Genomic DNA, 16,739 nt, shown 5'->3' on the forward strand with positions numbered 1-16,739 from the left:
CAATGTTGTTTAAGAGAGTTCCGTAGACTGAATATAATCGTTTATTCTCGTTCCTTTCAGCCATCTGAGCCTCATTGTATATATTGAAAGCTTGTCGGTACCTGCCAACAAATATTCAGCTGGCGCTTTAAACATTTTTTTGTATATATCTTTATTCCTGATGTGGGAAAGTCGAATGCGCGACTTTAACATAGCGTAACATCAGTTACCCCGACCCAGTCTCGAGTTGCCTGTGGCAGTTTGGAATATTATAGATTATAATTGCCTGATAACCTTGCTGCTGATTAAGTGCTGGCTCAGCAGCAGTTTGTCCCGTTTATAGCGCCTTACTCAAGGGCGCTACAGCATGAGATCAGTGGGGATTGAACCCACGACCTCATGTGTATTATAAACTCCTGCTGAGCCAACACATAATTAGCAGCAATTATAATCTTTGATATTCCATCACTGCCACTAGGACGAGGTAACTAATGTTATTGTATGTTAAGGTCTTTTTTACGTCAATGATAAAAAGCTACGCGTTTACGTTATATGAGTTTTCTCCTTCCCATTTAAGTGTACGTAAAATGAAATTACGCGAAGTTTTACGTAACTTTTCATGCTTAATTTTAATAAATTAGTTTAGATTTAGTTTTTATAAAATTAAACATGTAATATAGATTCAATTTCGTCATCAGTTTTGTATTGGTTGAAATAATGCTTGAGTATAAACTTTGAGGATAAATTTAAAAAAATAACTGAGATTTTTAGGGGATTTCCCGTCTTACATCATGTTTGCGTTTTTAACAACTTTGTATTTTTTTAATAAAGTTATTTAATCACAAACTATGACGTTGACTGTGATAGGATTTGAAGGGAGTGCTAATAAATTAGGGATCGGGATAATTAGAGACGGGGAGGTGTTATCGAATCCACGGCATACCTACGTCACACCGCCTGGCGAGGGGTTTTTACCGCGCGAAACAGCAGAACATCATCGAAAATGGATTCTAACGATTCTTAAACAAGCTCTGGACGAAGCAAAGTTAACTTACAAGGATATTGATTGTATTGCGTACACTAAAGGTCCTGGGATGGGAGCTCCTTTAGTGTCAGTAGCAGTGGTAGCAAGGACTCTGGCACAAATATGGAATAAACCTTTAATTGGGGTTAACCATTGTATTGCCCATATAGAAATGGGAAGGTTGATTACGGGGTCACATAACCCAACTGTGTTGTATGTGTCTGGGGGTAATACTCAGGTGATAGCTTATTCTGAGAACAGGTATCGAATATTTGGTGAAACGATTGATATTGCTGTCGGTAACTGTCTCGATCGCTTTGCGAGAATTCTTCACATTTCAAATGACCCAAGTCCTGGGTTTAATATCGAACAAACTGCTAAGAAAGGGAGCAAGTATATCGCACTACCCTATACAGTAAAAGGTATGGACGTGTCGTTTTCAGGGATTCTTTCGTTTATTGAGGATTTAGTTCGGAGCAAAAAACACGAATATTCACCTGAAGATTTATGTTATTCTCTACAAGAAACCCTCTTTGCTATGCTGGTTGAAATTACCGAACGAGCGATGTCACATTGTGGGTCTGAAGAAGTTTTAATAGTAGGAGGGGTGGGTTGTAACTTGCGACTTCAGGAAATGATGGAAGTTATGACCCAGGAGAGAGGGGCAAAGTTGTATGCCACTGATATGAGGTTTTGTATTGACAACGGGGCAATGATAGCCCAGGCAGGTTGGGAAATGTTCAGATCTGGGTTTAATTTAATTGACAAGCAAACTCTGTTGGAAGATTCTTGGTGTACGCAAAGGTTTCGAACTGATGAAGTTGAAGTGACTTGGAGGGATGATTGAGTGGTGATGTCATAACAGTGATGTCAAAGGTGATGATGTCATAAGTAGTGATGTCATAGTTAATAATGATAAACATTCTTGATATACTACCAACAATTTTAAACCTTTTAAATGCAAGAAGTTCCATGTTAAATGATGTTATAAATAATAATATTAATCATTTCTATCATTTTCAAGCATTCGGTAATGATTTAAAGCTTGACTACATAAGGTCTTGGGTTTAATTCCCACTGCTTCTATGTCAGCGCTTTCTTGATAATTGTAAATCTAACAATTGCTAAGTTGACTAGCCTGCAATATGGTATCAAAATATTTAATTAACAATGAAAAGTTAGGGCATAAGCAATTTTTAAAGTCCTGATATTAAACGAAAGTTGAAATCTTTCTGGTATAATTGCTGATTTGTTTTAGAAAGTTTATTTTAAATTTGCCGACAACTAAATATATATAACTTTTTACACAAGGTATGAGATCATGACAAATCACAAAACCTTTAAATTTTAAACAAAAAACTATAAACTTACTAATATTGATCATAATAACTTTATACAACCAATAAGACCTTACTAAATCTTCTTACATGAATGCTTAAACAGGTTTTAAACCAGTTCTCAAATGCTGTAAATTGGTGAATCAAAATAATAACATTTTTTGGTATATTTTTTTGAAAAGTAGGCAAAAATAGTAGAAAAATTTTATTAAAGCCTATTTTAAAGCGTAGTTAAACTCATTTTATAACATAATTTAAATGCTTTATGTCAAATTCATTGTTAATAACAAGAATTGATTTTATAAAACCAATAATCTTTTAACATTCTACATTGACAAAACCTAAAAATTAACTTTGTTTTTTGTTCTTAATCCAGGAGGTTTTAGACAGCGACCCCCACAACTACAATGCTCATGTTTTCCTTGGCTTAAGTTATGCTGAGTTATCTCAACTCAAAAACTCACTTGAGTCTTACCACTCTGCTATTAAGTTATCACCTGATGAAGTGTTAGCTTACCATGGATTGGGAAGCCTGTTTACAAAACATTGGAAGGGGAATTTAACGAAAGAAAATATTAAAGACAAGATTTTTGCTTATGAAAATCTGATGCGGTTAACTGATAAGTAAGGTTTTATGTTTTGTTTAATTGTCGCCCTAAACATAGAATAACAACCGTTATTCCGACCCAGTCTCAAGTTGACTACAACAGTTTGAGATATTATATATTATATTTGTCTGATAATTAAACTGCTAATTAAGAGTTTGCGGCATGAGAGCAGTGGGGATCGAACCCAGGACCTCATTTAGTGTAATAAAGGTTATAACCACTTCACTACGATATAATTTTTTATATTTTTTTAAACTTAAATTTTTTTTTAATTTATTCCCTTTTTTAAACCTAAGGATATTAATTTAGTTTTAAAAATGTATTTTTTTTGCAGATCAAATGCGGACAAAATTCTTGATATTATCACAATTCTTTCAAAAAGTTATTGCCAAGTTGAAAACTATAAAGAAGCAATCAAAATATTACAAGAAAATTCTGAAATAGTTAAATCATGTGAAAATAATGAAACATTTTTAAAATCTGTCATTGATGTTATTGTAGCATGTAAAAATCATGGTTTGGAGCTAAAAGAATATTTTCAGTTTGTAAGTTTTATTATTAACATTTATTATTTTAGTATATTTTAGTTCATAGCCAATGGTCAGCATTTTAATTGTCATAATATGGTCACAACTCTTAACTAATTTTTACTGCACCACAAATGGCAGTTTTATTTATTTTGTAGACCTATAAACTAAACATACAAATATATCGTTCACTGAGCTTTGTTTTATATCTAGATGATTTAAAAATAATCATTTTTTAAAAATTTTTTTTAAAAATAATGATTCCATAAATTTTTTAATTAATGTAATTTTGTTAAAAATAAAATTCAAACCTGTATATTATATCAGTATAACCTTAAATTTAATACAATTATTTTATTTACAGATTTTTCAATCAGTTGTTCAATATTGTGATCTACCAGACATACAAATATTGGACAAAGAAAATGCTTTAAGATCAGCTCTGTTAACTTCACCCAGGATATTTCCTGATAGTTTTGTTAAAGATTTGGTTGAAACTTCCCAAGAAATGTTAAAATCTAATTCCCAATTTGCGATGGGTATCTTAGTTCAGATTCAACTGCAGAATGGATTTGGTAAATTTTTATTTATTCTTATATGGTTAATTTTAATGCCTGAATATTATTTACTTACACCACCAGTCTAGAGTTTTTTTGTATTAATTTATCCTCATTGTGGGAAGGCTGATTTTACGACCTAAACATAGGGTAACATCAACCACCCCAACCCAGTCCCAAGTTGCCTTTAGCAGTTTGGGATATTATAGATTATAGTTACCCGATAATTAAGCTGCTGATTAAGTGTTGGCTTAGCAGGAGTTTGTACTGTTTATAGCGCCTTACTTATGTGTACTACAGCATGACATCAGTGGGGATCGAACTCACGACCTCATTGTGGTGTAGCAAGTGTTCTAACTACTATGTTTTTAACAATATAAAAATAATTTATGTAAAATGTTTTACATTTTATTTTCAGATAATCTTGATATATCATTGGACACCTACAACCAACATATCTCCAATTATAATGGTCAATACAAGGATATATTAACTGCTTATAACTTCTATAAAAAGGGGAAACAAAGTTACCAACAAATAGTTGAGTTATTGGAGAAAGGGTTGGAAGTTTGTTCTGATTTTTTGCCAGCTTATACTTGGTTGAATAAGGGATATATTTACCTTCATCAATACTTTACAGCACAGGACAAAACAAGGTAGAATTTGTTTTTTGTTTTTGGCCATTTTGACGTTTCAAATTCATTTTTGTTTCTATACTTAATGTTGGTAGACTAAATTTTCAACCTAAGCATAGAGTAACATTTGTTACCCTGACCCAGTCTCAAGTTGACTAAGGTGGTTTGGAATAACATTTATTACCCCTTTTAAAAGGGCGGCCCCTTTATAGCGCCTTATATAAGGGCGCTATAGCATAAGAGCTTTGTGGATCGTACCTATGACCTTATGTAGTAAAGCCAAGTGTTCTAACCACTACACCACGCTGCTGACTTTTAAAAATTGACTAAAAATTCAATTTAAATTATTTTTTTAGGTTAGCATTACAGTTATGCAAATCTGTTGAAGAAAATAAGGTAACTAATATAACTTGGTTGGTTAAGATTTCAAAGATATCTGAAATTAAAATTGAAATAATGAAATGTGAGGCTGAAGCACTCAGTAATTCCCATAATCTTTCAACTAAAACATCGGCCATCGATGTCTATGAGAAAGTAAGTTTTTGGTTTAGTTTCACTTAAACAATTTTTTTTGTATATTTATTTAACCTCGATGTGGGAAAGAAGTCGAATGCGTGACTTAAACATAGAGTAACAATTGTTACTTCGACCCAGTCTCGAGTTGCCTGTGGCAGTTTGGGATATTATTAATTATAATTGCCCTATAACTAAACTGCTGATTAAGTGCTGGCTCAGCAAAAATTTATACTGTTTTTAGCGCCTCTTATGGCACTCATGGCTTCTTCTTAATCTAGTGTATTTTAACATTTCCGTCAATCAAAATTGATTTTAAATTTTTGATATCTAAATATATTAAAATATATTTTATTAGTTGATAGCTGCTGAACCCAATTGTATTCCATCTCTTATTGGGATCTCAAGATTAATGATAAGTTTAAACAAATTGAAAGAAGCAGCGAAATATTTAGAAATTGGACAACGTTTAATGGACAACAATCCAGTTATAGAAAGTTTAACAACTTATCTACATTTCTTGGTAAATATTTTTGTACTGAATATACAAATTATATAAATGACATAATTCGGCAATTAATATATACATGAGCTTAAAACAAGTTGTGGTTGTAAAGTTTGTATATATATAAGTTTAATTGCTCGGGCAGTATGGTGTCATAGTTGTTAGAACACTTCCTACACTCGATGAGGTTCTGGGATCGATCCCCACCGCTCTCTTGCTGTAGCGCCCTTAAGTAAGGCGCTATAAACAATATGAACTCCTGCTGAGCCAGCACTTAATCAGCAGCTTAATTATCGGGCAACTTTAATCTATAAAATTCCAAACTGGCAAAGTCAACTTAAGATTGGGTCGGAGTAACTTATGTTACTCTATGTTTAGGTCGCGCATTAGACTTTTTCACATCGAGGATAAAGAAATATACAAAATAAATTATAAAATTGAAACTGGCATAGGCAACTCGAGACTGGGTCAGGGTAACGAAAATTTATGACATTGTTTACCTGTACATTTATAATTTTTATCATTATATTTATTTCTAGAAAAATGACCAAGTTGAAGTTATTACTGAACTGATAACACTTTGCCAGGAAAATCCGAACTGTTTTAATTCCCATTTTTATTTAGCCAAAATAATGTGGAAAAAAGATGAAGCGTACAGAAAAGATAAATCAAAATGTCTGGCCACTTTTTTAAAGGTTGGATTTGTTTAAATTTCATTTAGTTCATCTTAATTTAATTGTTTCAGGTTTAAAGTATCATTGACCTTAGGATATTGTCTATTTTTCTCTTTTTTTATGAATTTAAATTGATATGGGAAGACTGACTTTCTAAATATTTGAAAAATAATAAGTAGCAGTTACACTTATTCTATTACAGTAAATTAGTAGTAAAACATATCACACCATCTCTATATAATGGAGCTTAGTGGATAATATGTCCAATTTACAGGCTTACAAAAAAATAAAACTGCTATTTGTGGTGTGAGGGTAAATTATCAAGCAAATATTAGTTGAGAGTTGTAACCATATTATGACAATTAAAATGCTGATCGAATGGCTGGCTATTGATTTGTATTAACCCAGTTTATTTTTAGGCAGCCAAGTTGGAGCCATACAATGCTGAATGTTTCTTGTACATTGCTCACTACTACAGAGATATTAGTAAAGATTTGTTGAGGGCCAAGAAATGTTATCAGAAATGTTTGGATTTGGATCCATTTAATGATCAAGCTGGAGCAGCATTAGCTGATCTGCTTACCAATGAAGGTTTGATCAATAATGAGTGTATTTGTCAGAACACTTGGTTTTACTACATGAGGTCGTTGGTTTGATCCCCATTACTCTCATGCTGTAGCGCCCTTCATTAAGGCGCTATAAACGGTGTGAAATCCTGCTGAGCCAACGCTTAATCAGCAGCTTAATTATCGGGCATTTATAATCAATAATATCCCAAACTGCCAAAGTCAACAGGAGACTGGGTTGAGGTAACTGATGTTACTTTACGTTAAAGTTGTGAAGTTGATCTTCCCACATCAAGAATAAATAAATGTGAAAAAAAATTAATCCTAAAATTTTTTTTAATGATTTACAATTCAAATTTGTTTTTTAAATTTTAGGTAATTTTGATTCTGCTATTCTATTGTACGAAAAAATCACGAACTCTAGTGCCCCTGGTGGACAAAAATGGGCCTGGTTAAGATTAGGATTATGTCGGTTAAAAACTAAAGAAACAACGAGAGCTATAACTTGCTTTCAAGCAGCGTTAAGAGCTGATGCCAGTGATTAGTAAGTGGATATAAATAATAAACTAAATACTTGATTAAAATCTAATATTTTGTTCATGTTTTTGGCTGCTTTTAAGTTGCTGGTTGTAACATCTTAACGTAGGGGTAAGAACACTTGCTACACCACACATTATGTCATGGTTCAATCCCCACTGCTCTCATGCTGTACCGCCCTTGAGTAAGGTGCTATAAACAATATGAAGTCCTGCTGAGTCAGCACTTAATCAGCAACTTAATTATCGGGCAATTATAATCTATATTATCCCAAACTGCCACAGGCAACTTAAGACTGGGTCGGAGTAACTGATGTTACTCTATGTTTAGGTCGCGCATTCAACCTTCCCACATCAAAGTTAAATTTATATACCAAAAAATAAATAAAAAAAACATTGTCACAACGAATAAATGCGTGTTGTAATTCACCCAATAAAACATTTTTTTTTTAAATAATATGGAAATAAATATTATATTTAATGTTATAGTATATGCTGGGAATGCTTAGGTGAAGGGTATCTAAACAAAGGAAGTTACACTGCAGCTTGGAAGTCTTTCAGTCAAGCTCACAAACTTAATCCTTTTTCAGTGTACACTGTGTACCAGATGGCAGCTATTAAACAGGTGACTATGGGGTTAAGATGTGTTTTATAATAAATCAGTAGAGGGCACAATTGTAAACAACATTGGATCCTATTATGTGGGGTCTTGGGTTTGATCCCCACTGCTTCTATTTTGTACCTACTTAAAATAAGGTTGTAAAATCGAATTATCCCATGTTTAAGCTGTAAAGTTACTATTTTTGTGAATTAATATGGGTTATTGTGTGAATTTTAGACTACTAAATTGACTTAACTTTTAAATTTATTTTCTGGCTACTGGGATATCACAACGAAGCAATTGAAAAATATTTTGAAGTTTTAAAATTTAAAGAAAATTATGTTCCAGCATTAAAAGGTAAATGTAACATTATATTTGTAAGTAATATTTAAATTAAGTGTTACAATATTTTAAATAATGCTGCTATAACATGTCAGCAGCAGGAACTAAACTTGTGACCTCATGTCTTACTTAAGGGTGTTACAACATGCCAGCAGTGGGAATCAAACCCGAGATCTTAGGTCTTACCTAACAATGGTACAACATGCCAGCAGTGGGAATCAAACCAAGAACCTCAGGTCTTACTTAAGAATACTACAACATGCCCGCAATGGAAATCAAACCCGAGATCTTAGGTCTTACCTAACAATGTTACAACATGGGAACCAAACCAAGAACCTCCGGTTTTACTAAAGGGTGCCATAAAATGCCATCAGTTGGAATCTAACCCAGAATATAAGATCCTACCCAAGAATGCTACAACATGTCAGCAGTGGAAATCAAACCCAGGACCTCAGGTCTTACTTAAGTATGCTACAACATCTCAGCAATTAGAATCAAACCAAGAACCTCAGGTCTTACTAAGGATGCTACAACATGCCAGCAGTTAGAATTAAACCCAGAACCTCAGGTCTTACTAAGGATGCTACAACATGCTAGCAGTGGAATTTAAACCCTGGACCTCTGGTATTTTTCCAATAGGATGCAACTTTTAGCTGTAGGAATCAAGTCATGGTTTTAGGCATAAAAGACCATGTACAGAGCTATCATATAAACTTTTTGCCAAGTCCAAGTTCTTAACATTAAAATGTTTATTCAAAAAGTTTAACTATTGTTTTTAACAGGCTTGGGTGAATGTTATTGCTCGCTTGCCAGACAAATGTTATCTGAAGGTCGATATTTAAGTATATTTTGATTTTGTTAAATTTAATTTTGAATAATGTTTAACTCTTGATTGTAACAATTGAGGACAAAGTTTAACGTTTTTTAAATTTATTCAAGCATAACTACGCGCAAGCAATAATCACTAAATATTAATGGATATAAAAACAACATAAATTCATATTTTAAAACAATAATTAAACAAGCAATTATACTTAATGGTTATGTACAACAAAACAATATTTAAACAAAAAGATTTTTAACAATATGTTAAACTTGGTTTTAGTATTGTACTTGTATGGACCATGATTTGTAACAAATTTAAAATAATTTGGCGTTGTTTTAAAAAACTAATTTGTTGAATTTTGCTGGGTTTTATATTTAATTGGAATTTTATTTTTTTAACTTTTTCTTGCAGATTCTCAAATTATTTTCAGAGAAATTGATATTTCTTTGTTTTACTTCATCATTTGGCCAATCAGTAACTTGTTTGTAAGCTTTAATTGCCTCGGTGTATTTAGAAACCGCTTTGCTGTATTGAGAATTGCGATGATACCACCAACCAATGTTGTTTAAGAGGACTCCGTAAACTTCATATTTTTGTTTATTCTCGATCGTATTCATCAATCTGAGCCCCTCTGTATATGTTTGAAAGTCGTCGATATCTGCCAACCCCTCGCAATTCCCGATATCACTCAAACATTTACTCAGTTGAACAACTTTTAGTTCGGCGTTTACTCCAGGTAAGTTTTCCACTCTCGATTTAAGTTCATGCATGAGTGGGATCACGTGATGCTGTACAACACTTTTCATGTTTTGATCTTCTTTTAACATTTCTTTAACTGAATTCTTTATCCAATAAACACACGACTTCATATTCTTAACACAATTGTCCGGGTTGTTATTATCCTTAAATAAGGAAAATGCGATCGAGTTAAATAGAATGGACTTCAGGTATTTCTTCTGGGTACGAAGATCATTAGCTACAGAGTCGACTTCTGATGCAGTTAGCTTAGTTTTGTTTCGAATTATTAAAGTTATTTTGTCTCTGATCTGAGCAACGCGATAATACTTTTTGGTTTTTAAACAAGCAACATAGGAAAGTATAAGATTTGAGATGTTTTGTATTTCTAGGTCGTATTCAGAATGCTTCATTGTTGCAGAGAAAATGGCGTCGAAATTATTTTCAGTTTGTAATTTGTAAACATTTTCTAACAGAATTAAATATTAGGAATTTGTTATCAGTTTTTTGGCAAATTATTGGCTTAGAATTTGTAAAAATTAAAAAGTTTGCAACCGTACAAGGTTGCCATTTTGAAAAAAATGATATATTGCGTCATAATGGAATTTTTTTTTTTTTGTATATATATCTTTATCCTCGATGTGGGAAAGTCGAATGCGCGACTTAAACATAGAGTAACATCAGTTACTCCGACCCAGTCTCGAGTTGCCTGTGGCAGTTTGGGATATTATAGAGACTATAATTGCCCGGTAATTATGCTGCTGATTAAGTGCTGGCTCAGCAGGAGTTCATACTGTTTATAGCACCTTACTCAAGGGCGCTACAGCTTGAGATCAGTGGGGATTGAACCGACGACCTCATGGTAGTGTAGCAAGAGTTCTCATCACTACACCACGCTGCCGGTTCACGCTACCGGAATTACAACTGACTTGTTACGTTTATGTGATTAAAATTTGGGTTATTTTTTTGTTATGTAGGGACTTTGTTAAGTTAATATTTTTTAAAGTTTTTTTTAACAACAAAACTTACCTTCGCGGTCGATGATTTCTAATAGTTCTTGAGACGTGATAGATCCACCTAAAAAACAACATATTTAACATCCGCACGGTAGAGCTAGTGAGCTAACTTAGACTGTCATAAGGTAAAAAATTGGTGATAGGTAATGTGATGTTAGATCAAAAGTTGTTTAGTTTTTTTTACATTAATGCTACACCATTTTTGTTTTAGCCTAATGTTTTTGATAGAATAAAATAATACACTCTATAATAAGTTATAAAAACGTATTAGTGTAAGGAGATATTAAAAAAAAAATAGAGTGAAAATCAATAAATTTTTTTGTATATATCTTTATCCTCGATGTGGGAACATCGAATTCACAACCTAAACATAGAGTAACATCAGTTACTTCGACCTAGTCTCGAGTTTCCTGTGGTAGTTTGGGATATTATAGATTCTAATTGCCCGATAATTAAGCTGCTGATTAAGTGCTGGCTCAGCAGGAGTTTATACTGTTTATAGGAGTCGTACTAAAATACGCCTGGGGTAGGCCCGGGGGACCCGGGGTATGTGCGGAAGGCAAGGGGTGAGTCCTAGAGCTTCGGTGGTATTTATTTAAGTCCCATGGTGTTTATATAAGGCCCGGGCTATTAATATAATTCCAGATCGGTTTATACGAGTTTTTATGAGACCCAAAAGTGTTTAAATAAGGCCCGAGGTTTTTATATAAATTTTTATGAGACTTGGGGTGTTTAAATAAGGCCCATGGTGATTTATACGAGTTTTTATAAGTCTCGGGGTGTTTAAATTAGCCCAGGGGTCTTTTATACAACGTCCGTGTCGCTTTATCGAGTTTATATGGGGCCCGGGGTGTTTAAATAAGGCCCGGGGTGTTTATCTGCGGCCCGAGGTGTTCTATACAAGTTTAAATGAGGCTCCGGTGCTTTATACCAGTTTATATGAGGCCCTTGGTGTATATATAAGGCCCTGGGTGTATATATGAGGCCCGGAGTGTTTATATGGGGCCCGGGGTGCTTATATGAAGCCTGAGGTGTTTATATAAGGCCCGAGGTATTTGTATGAGGCCCAAATGAGGCCTAGTGTGTTTAAATAAGGCCCGGGGTGTTTAAATAAATCCCGGGGTGTTTAAATAAATCCCGGGGTGTTTAAATAAGGCTTCGGGTGTTTAAATAAGGCCCGGGGTGTTTAAATAAGGCCTAGTGTGTTTAAATAAGGCCCGGGGTGTTTAAATAAAGCCCGGGGTGTTTAAATAAAAAAAAAAGCCCGGGGGCCCTGGGTGTATATATGAGGCCCGGAGTGTTTATATGGGTCCCGGGGTGCTTATATGATGCCTGGGTGTTTATATGAAGCCTGAGGTGTTTATATAATGCCCGGGGTGTTTTATACAAGTTTATATAAGGTCCTAGGTGTATATATAAGGCCCTGGGTGTATATATGAGCCCCGGGGTGTTTATATGGAGCCCGGGGTTTTTATATAAAGCCCGATGTGTTAATATGAGGCCTGCTTTATTAAAAAAAGCATCCTATAACACAAAGTATTGCACTATTTGTAAAAAAACTTAAAAATCTTAATAAGATTTCAAAATGTTTGTGATATTTCGCTAATATTATTGGCACAACTTAAAGGCTTGCAAATCAAATTTACAGTCAAATTCTGAAATTGGACAAATAACACATGTATAGCAATAAATCACGTAATAAAATTATCAGCTAATTAAAAGTAGAATTGTAGTTTTTACATGTAAAGTGTGCCATATAAGGTTTGTATAATTGCGAGATTTAATCAGAACACGTTACAAGAAGAAAAAAAAACGACACAAAAATGTTGTGGCAACGGAAAAACGACAATCTTGCCAAAATAGTTTTTTTCAGGTCTATTGTTTAACTCTTTTTCTGTGGTATTTTTATACAATATTGAAAATATGGTAGTTTGTTGCTTTTAATATGCCTATATATTTTATGCATAAAGTTTTGTTGACCAAAAAAAATTCGATGGTCGATTTAATTCAAAAAAAATTGAAAATTGAAATTTTTTTCGATGTTAAAACAAACAACTAGAGCCTTATATAAACGCGGCCTTTATATAAACTTATATAAAACACCGGGCCTTATTTTAAAACCCCGGCCGCCCTGGCCAAAACACCGGGCCTTATTATTTATAAACTCGTATAAAACACCCCGGGCCTCATAAAAATTTGTATAAAATATCCCGGGCCTCATAAAAATTCGTATAAAACACTCCGGGAATTATATAAACTCGTATAAAACACCCCGGGGATTATATAAACTCGTATAAAACACCCCGGGGATTATATAAACTCGTATAAAACACCCCGGGGATTATATAAACTCGTATAAAATACCCCGGGATTTATTCAAACACCCCGGGCCTCATATAAACACGCCAGAGCATCATAAAAAATCGTATAAAACACCCCGGGCCTCATTTGAACACCCCGGGCCTCATAAAAACTTGTATAAAACACCCCAAGCCTTATTTAAACACCCCCCCCCGGCCTCATTTAAACACCCCGGGCGTCAAAAAGACTCGTATAAAACACCCCAAGCATTATTTAAACACCCCGTGCATCATTTAAACACCGCGGGCCTCATAAAAACTCGTATAAAACACCCGAAGCCTTATTTAAACACCCCGGGACTTATTTAAACACCCCGGGAATTATTCAAACACCCCGGGATTTATTTAAACACCCCGTGCCTTATTTAAACACACTAGACCTCATTTGGGCCTCATTTAAACACCCCAGGCCTCATAAAAACTCGTATAAAACACCCGAAGACTTATTTAAAAACCCCGGGCCTTAGTTAAACACCCCTGGACTTATTTAAACACCCTGGGCTTTATTTAAACACCTCGTGCCTTATTTAAACAAACTAGGCCTCATTTGGGCCTCATTTAAACACCCCGGGAATCATAAAAATTCGTATAAAACACCCCGGGCTTCATTTAAACACCCCGGGCCTCATAAAAATTCGTATAAAACACCCCGGGAATCATTTAAACACCCCGGGCCTCATAAAAATTCGTATAAATACCGCGGGCATCATTTAAACACCCCGGGCCTCATAAAAATTTGTATAAAACACCCCGGGCATCATTTAAACACCCCGGGCCTCATAAAAATTTGTATAAAACACCCCTGCCCTTATTTTAACACCCCGGACCTCATAAAAACTCGTATAAAACACCCCTGCCCTTATTTTAACACCCCGGGCATCATAAAAATTCGTATAAAACACCCCGGAAATCATTTGAACACCCCAGGATCATATAAACTTGTATAAAACATCCCGGGCCTCATATAAGTTTGTATAAAACACCCCTGCCCTTATTTTAACACCCCGGACCTCATATAAATTTGTATAAAACACCCCTGACCTTATTTTAACATCCAGGGATTCATATAAACTCGTATAAAACACCCCGGGCATCATATAAACTCGTATAAAACACACCAAGCCTTATTTAAACACCCCGGGCCTCATATAAACTTGTATAAAAACCCCGGGCCTCATTTAAACACCCCGGGCATCATAAAAACTCGTATAAAACACCCCTGCCCTTATTTTAACACCCCGGGCCTCATAAAAATTCGTATAAAACACCCCGGGTATCATTTGAACACCCTGGCCTTATTTAAACACCTCGGGCTTTATTTAAACACCCCGGACTTCATTTAAATTTGTATAAAACACCCCGGGCCTCATTTTAACACCCGGGCCTCATAAAAATCCGTATAAAACACCTCGGGCCTCATTTAAACACCCCGGGCCTCATAAAAACTCGTATAAAACACTCCTGCCCTTATTTTAACACCCCGGGCCTCATAAAAATTCGTATAAAACACCCCGGGCATCATATAAACACCCCGTACCTTATATAAACTTGATAAATCGCCTCGGGTCTTGTATAAAAGACCCAGCGCAACTTTTTAACACCCTGGGCCCCATAAAAATTTGTATAAAAACCTCGGGCCTTATTTAAACACTTCCGGGCCTCATAAAAACTCGTATAAACCGATCTGGACTTATATTAATAGCCCGGGCCTCATATAAACACCATGGGACTTAAATAAATACCACCGAAGCTCTTGGACTCACCCCGCGATTTCCGCACATACCCCGGGTCCCCCGGGCGTATTTTAGTAAGACCGGTTTATAGCGCATTACTCAAGGGCGCTACACCATGAGATCAGTGGGGATTGAACCCACGACCCCATATGTGGTGTAGCAAGCGTTCTTACCACTACACCACGCTGCCGATCGGCTTGAGTCGCATTATTTTTCATAGTTTTTTTATATTTGTTTTTTATTAAATGTTAGTGTATTTAAAACTGAAAACTTTGTGAATTTATTTTTATATCGGGGTAACTTACCAAATTGTTGTTTTGGTTGGGTTGCAGTTGTGCTTAAATGTGACATAGACGACGATAATTCTGCCTCAGTTGTTTGCGAATCGGTCACGTTATCTGTTCCAATATTACCCGCATTTTCTTCATTTCTAGCATTTTCTTGTGGAATTGTATAGTGGGTAACTTGGTCTGCAACAATATTGTCAAATATTAATTTTAAGTTTAAATGTTGCTTACACAAATTAAGTTAAAGTTTAAAGTTACCTGCATGTTCTACTTGCATTCCTATCTCTCTGTTATCTTGTTTATAAACGTTAACTTGAACATTAATCGGTTGAATGTCGTTATTCGCCATTTTGCAGTTTGTTAAAACTTTAAAAATATGCTTAGTATTACCAGATGCTAGCTTTTCGTTGGATTGTCGCGAACAAAAATGAATTCATCACCAAGGCACCGGCCTTATAATATAGCGATATCGTTTCCCTAGTTACCTCTCTGTTTCAATGCTAGGGTTGTTATTGGTGTAATTCGAAACTGCTTCTTTCTTTTGTAATTAGCGGTCGAACAACGCACCAGTGTTGTTTAAGAAAGTTCCGTAGACTGAATATAATCGTTTATTCTCGTTCCTTTCAGCCATCTGAGCCTTATTGTATATATTGAAAGCTTGTCGGTACCTGCCAACAAATATTCAGTTGGCGCTTTAAACATTTTTTTTTGTATTTATCGTTATTCTTGATGTGGGAAAGTCGAATGCGCGACCTAAACATAGAGTAACATCAGTTACTCCGACCCAGTCTTGAGTTGCCTCTGGCAGTTTGGGATATCATAGATTATATTTACCCGATAATTATGCTACTGATTAAGTGTGGCTCAGCAGTTCGTCCCGTTTATAGCGCCTCACTCAAGGGCGCTACAGCATTAGACAAGCGGGAATTGAACCCACGACCTCATGTGTAATATAAACTCCTGCTGAGCCAACACTAAATCAGCAGCAATTATAGTCTTTAATATTCCATCACTGCCACTAGGACGAGGTAACTAATGTTATTGTATGTTAAGGTCTTTTTTACGTCAATGATAAAAAGCTACGCGTTTACGTTATATGAGTTTTCTCCTTCCCATTTAAGTGTACGTAAACTGAAATCCCGTGAAATTTTACGTAACCTTTTCATGCTTAATTTTAATAAATTAGTTCAGATTTTATTTTTTATAAAATTAAAAATATAATAGAGATTCAATTTTGTCATTAGTTGTATCGGTTGAAATAATGCTTGAGTATAAACTTTGAGGATAAATTTAAAAAAATAACCGAGATTTATTAGGGGATTTCCCGTCTTACATCATGTTTTCGTTTTCAACAAATTTATATTTTTTTAATAAAGTT

General features: G+C 34.7%; 3 protein-coding genes across 3 annotated transcripts; 2 read left to right on the top strand and 1 right to left on the bottom strand.

Moving 5' to 3' along the window:
- Window positions 1-805: 805 nt before the first annotated feature.
- On the top strand, window positions 806-2,198 carry LOC145753945 (tRNA N6-adenosine threonylcarbamoyltransferase-like). Its single transcript, XM_082570491.1, has one exon. The coding sequence runs from the start codon at window positions 828-830 to the stop codon at window positions 1,848-1,850; it is 1,023 nt and encodes a 340-aa protein (XP_082426617.1). The 5' UTR covers window positions 806-827; the 3' UTR covers window positions 1,851-2,198.
- LOC145753942 (superkiller complex protein 3-like) lies at window positions 1,782-9,859 on the top strand. The gene is made up of 14 exons (XM_082570489.1): window positions 1,782-1,879; window positions 2,717-2,964; window positions 3,283-3,493; window positions 3,840-4,050; window positions 4,451-4,688; window positions 5,024-5,201; window positions 5,539-5,703; window positions 6,225-6,380; window positions 6,779-6,950; window positions 7,301-7,469; window positions 7,951-8,086; window positions 8,300-8,419; window positions 9,187-9,234; window positions 9,745-9,859. The coding sequence occupies exons 1-12, from the start codon at window positions 1,871-1,873 to the stop codon at window positions 8,315-8,317; spliced, it is 1,911 nt and encodes a 636-aa protein (XP_082426615.1). The 5' UTR covers window positions 1,782-1,870; the 3' UTR covers window positions 8,318-8,419; window positions 9,187-9,234; window positions 9,745-9,859.
- Window positions 9,358-15,773, bottom strand: LOC145753944 (uncharacterized). Its single transcript, XM_082570490.1, has 4 exons — window positions 15,620-15,773; window positions 15,380-15,544; window positions 10,995-11,042; window positions 9,358-10,434 (listed from the first exon to the last, which is right to left on the bottom strand). The coding sequence occupies exons 1-4, from the start codon at window positions 15,708-15,710 to the stop codon at window positions 9,617-9,619; spliced, it is 1,122 nt and encodes a 373-aa protein (XP_082426616.1). The 5' UTR covers window positions 15,711-15,773; the 3' UTR covers window positions 9,358-9,616.
- Between the last annotated feature and the right edge of the window lie 966 nt (window positions 15,774-16,739).

Source organism: Corella eumyota, chromosome 5 (assembly GCF_963082875.1).
Source record: "Corella eumyota chromosome 5, kaCorEumy4.1, whole genome shotgun sequence".
In the NCBI taxonomy this organism is placed as follows: Eukaryota; Metazoa; Chordata; class Ascidiacea; order Phlebobranchia; family Corellidae; genus Corella; species Corella eumyota.

Excerpts from the sequence above, each read along its gene's own strand:
- LOC145753945 (XM_082570491.1), top strand. The coding sequence starts at position 828 with ATGACGTTGACTGTGATAGGATTTGAAGGGAGTGCTAATAAATTAGGG.
- LOC145753942 (XM_082570489.1), top strand. Across the intron at positions 3,494-3,839 it reads TAAAAGAATATTTTCAGTTT|ATTTTTCAATCAGTTGTTCA; the intron begins GTAAGTTTTATT and ends TTTTATTTACAG. Across the intron at positions 7,470-7,950 it reads AGAGCTGATGCCAGTGATTA|TATATGCTGGGAATGCTTAG; the intron begins GTAAGTGGATAT and ends TTAATGTTATAG.
- LOC145753944 (XM_082570490.1), bottom strand. The coding sequence starts at position 15,710 with ATGGCGAATAACGACATTCAACCGATTAATGTTCAAGTTAACGTTTAT. Across the intron at positions 15,545-15,619 it reads AATGCAAGTAGAACATGCAG|ACCAAGTTACCCACTATACA; the intron begins GTAACTTTAAAC and ends ATATTGTTGCAG. Across the intron at positions 10,435-10,994 it reads AGAAATCATCGACCGCGAAG|AAAATGTTTACAAATTACAA; the intron begins GTAAGTTTTGTT and ends TAATTCTGTTAG.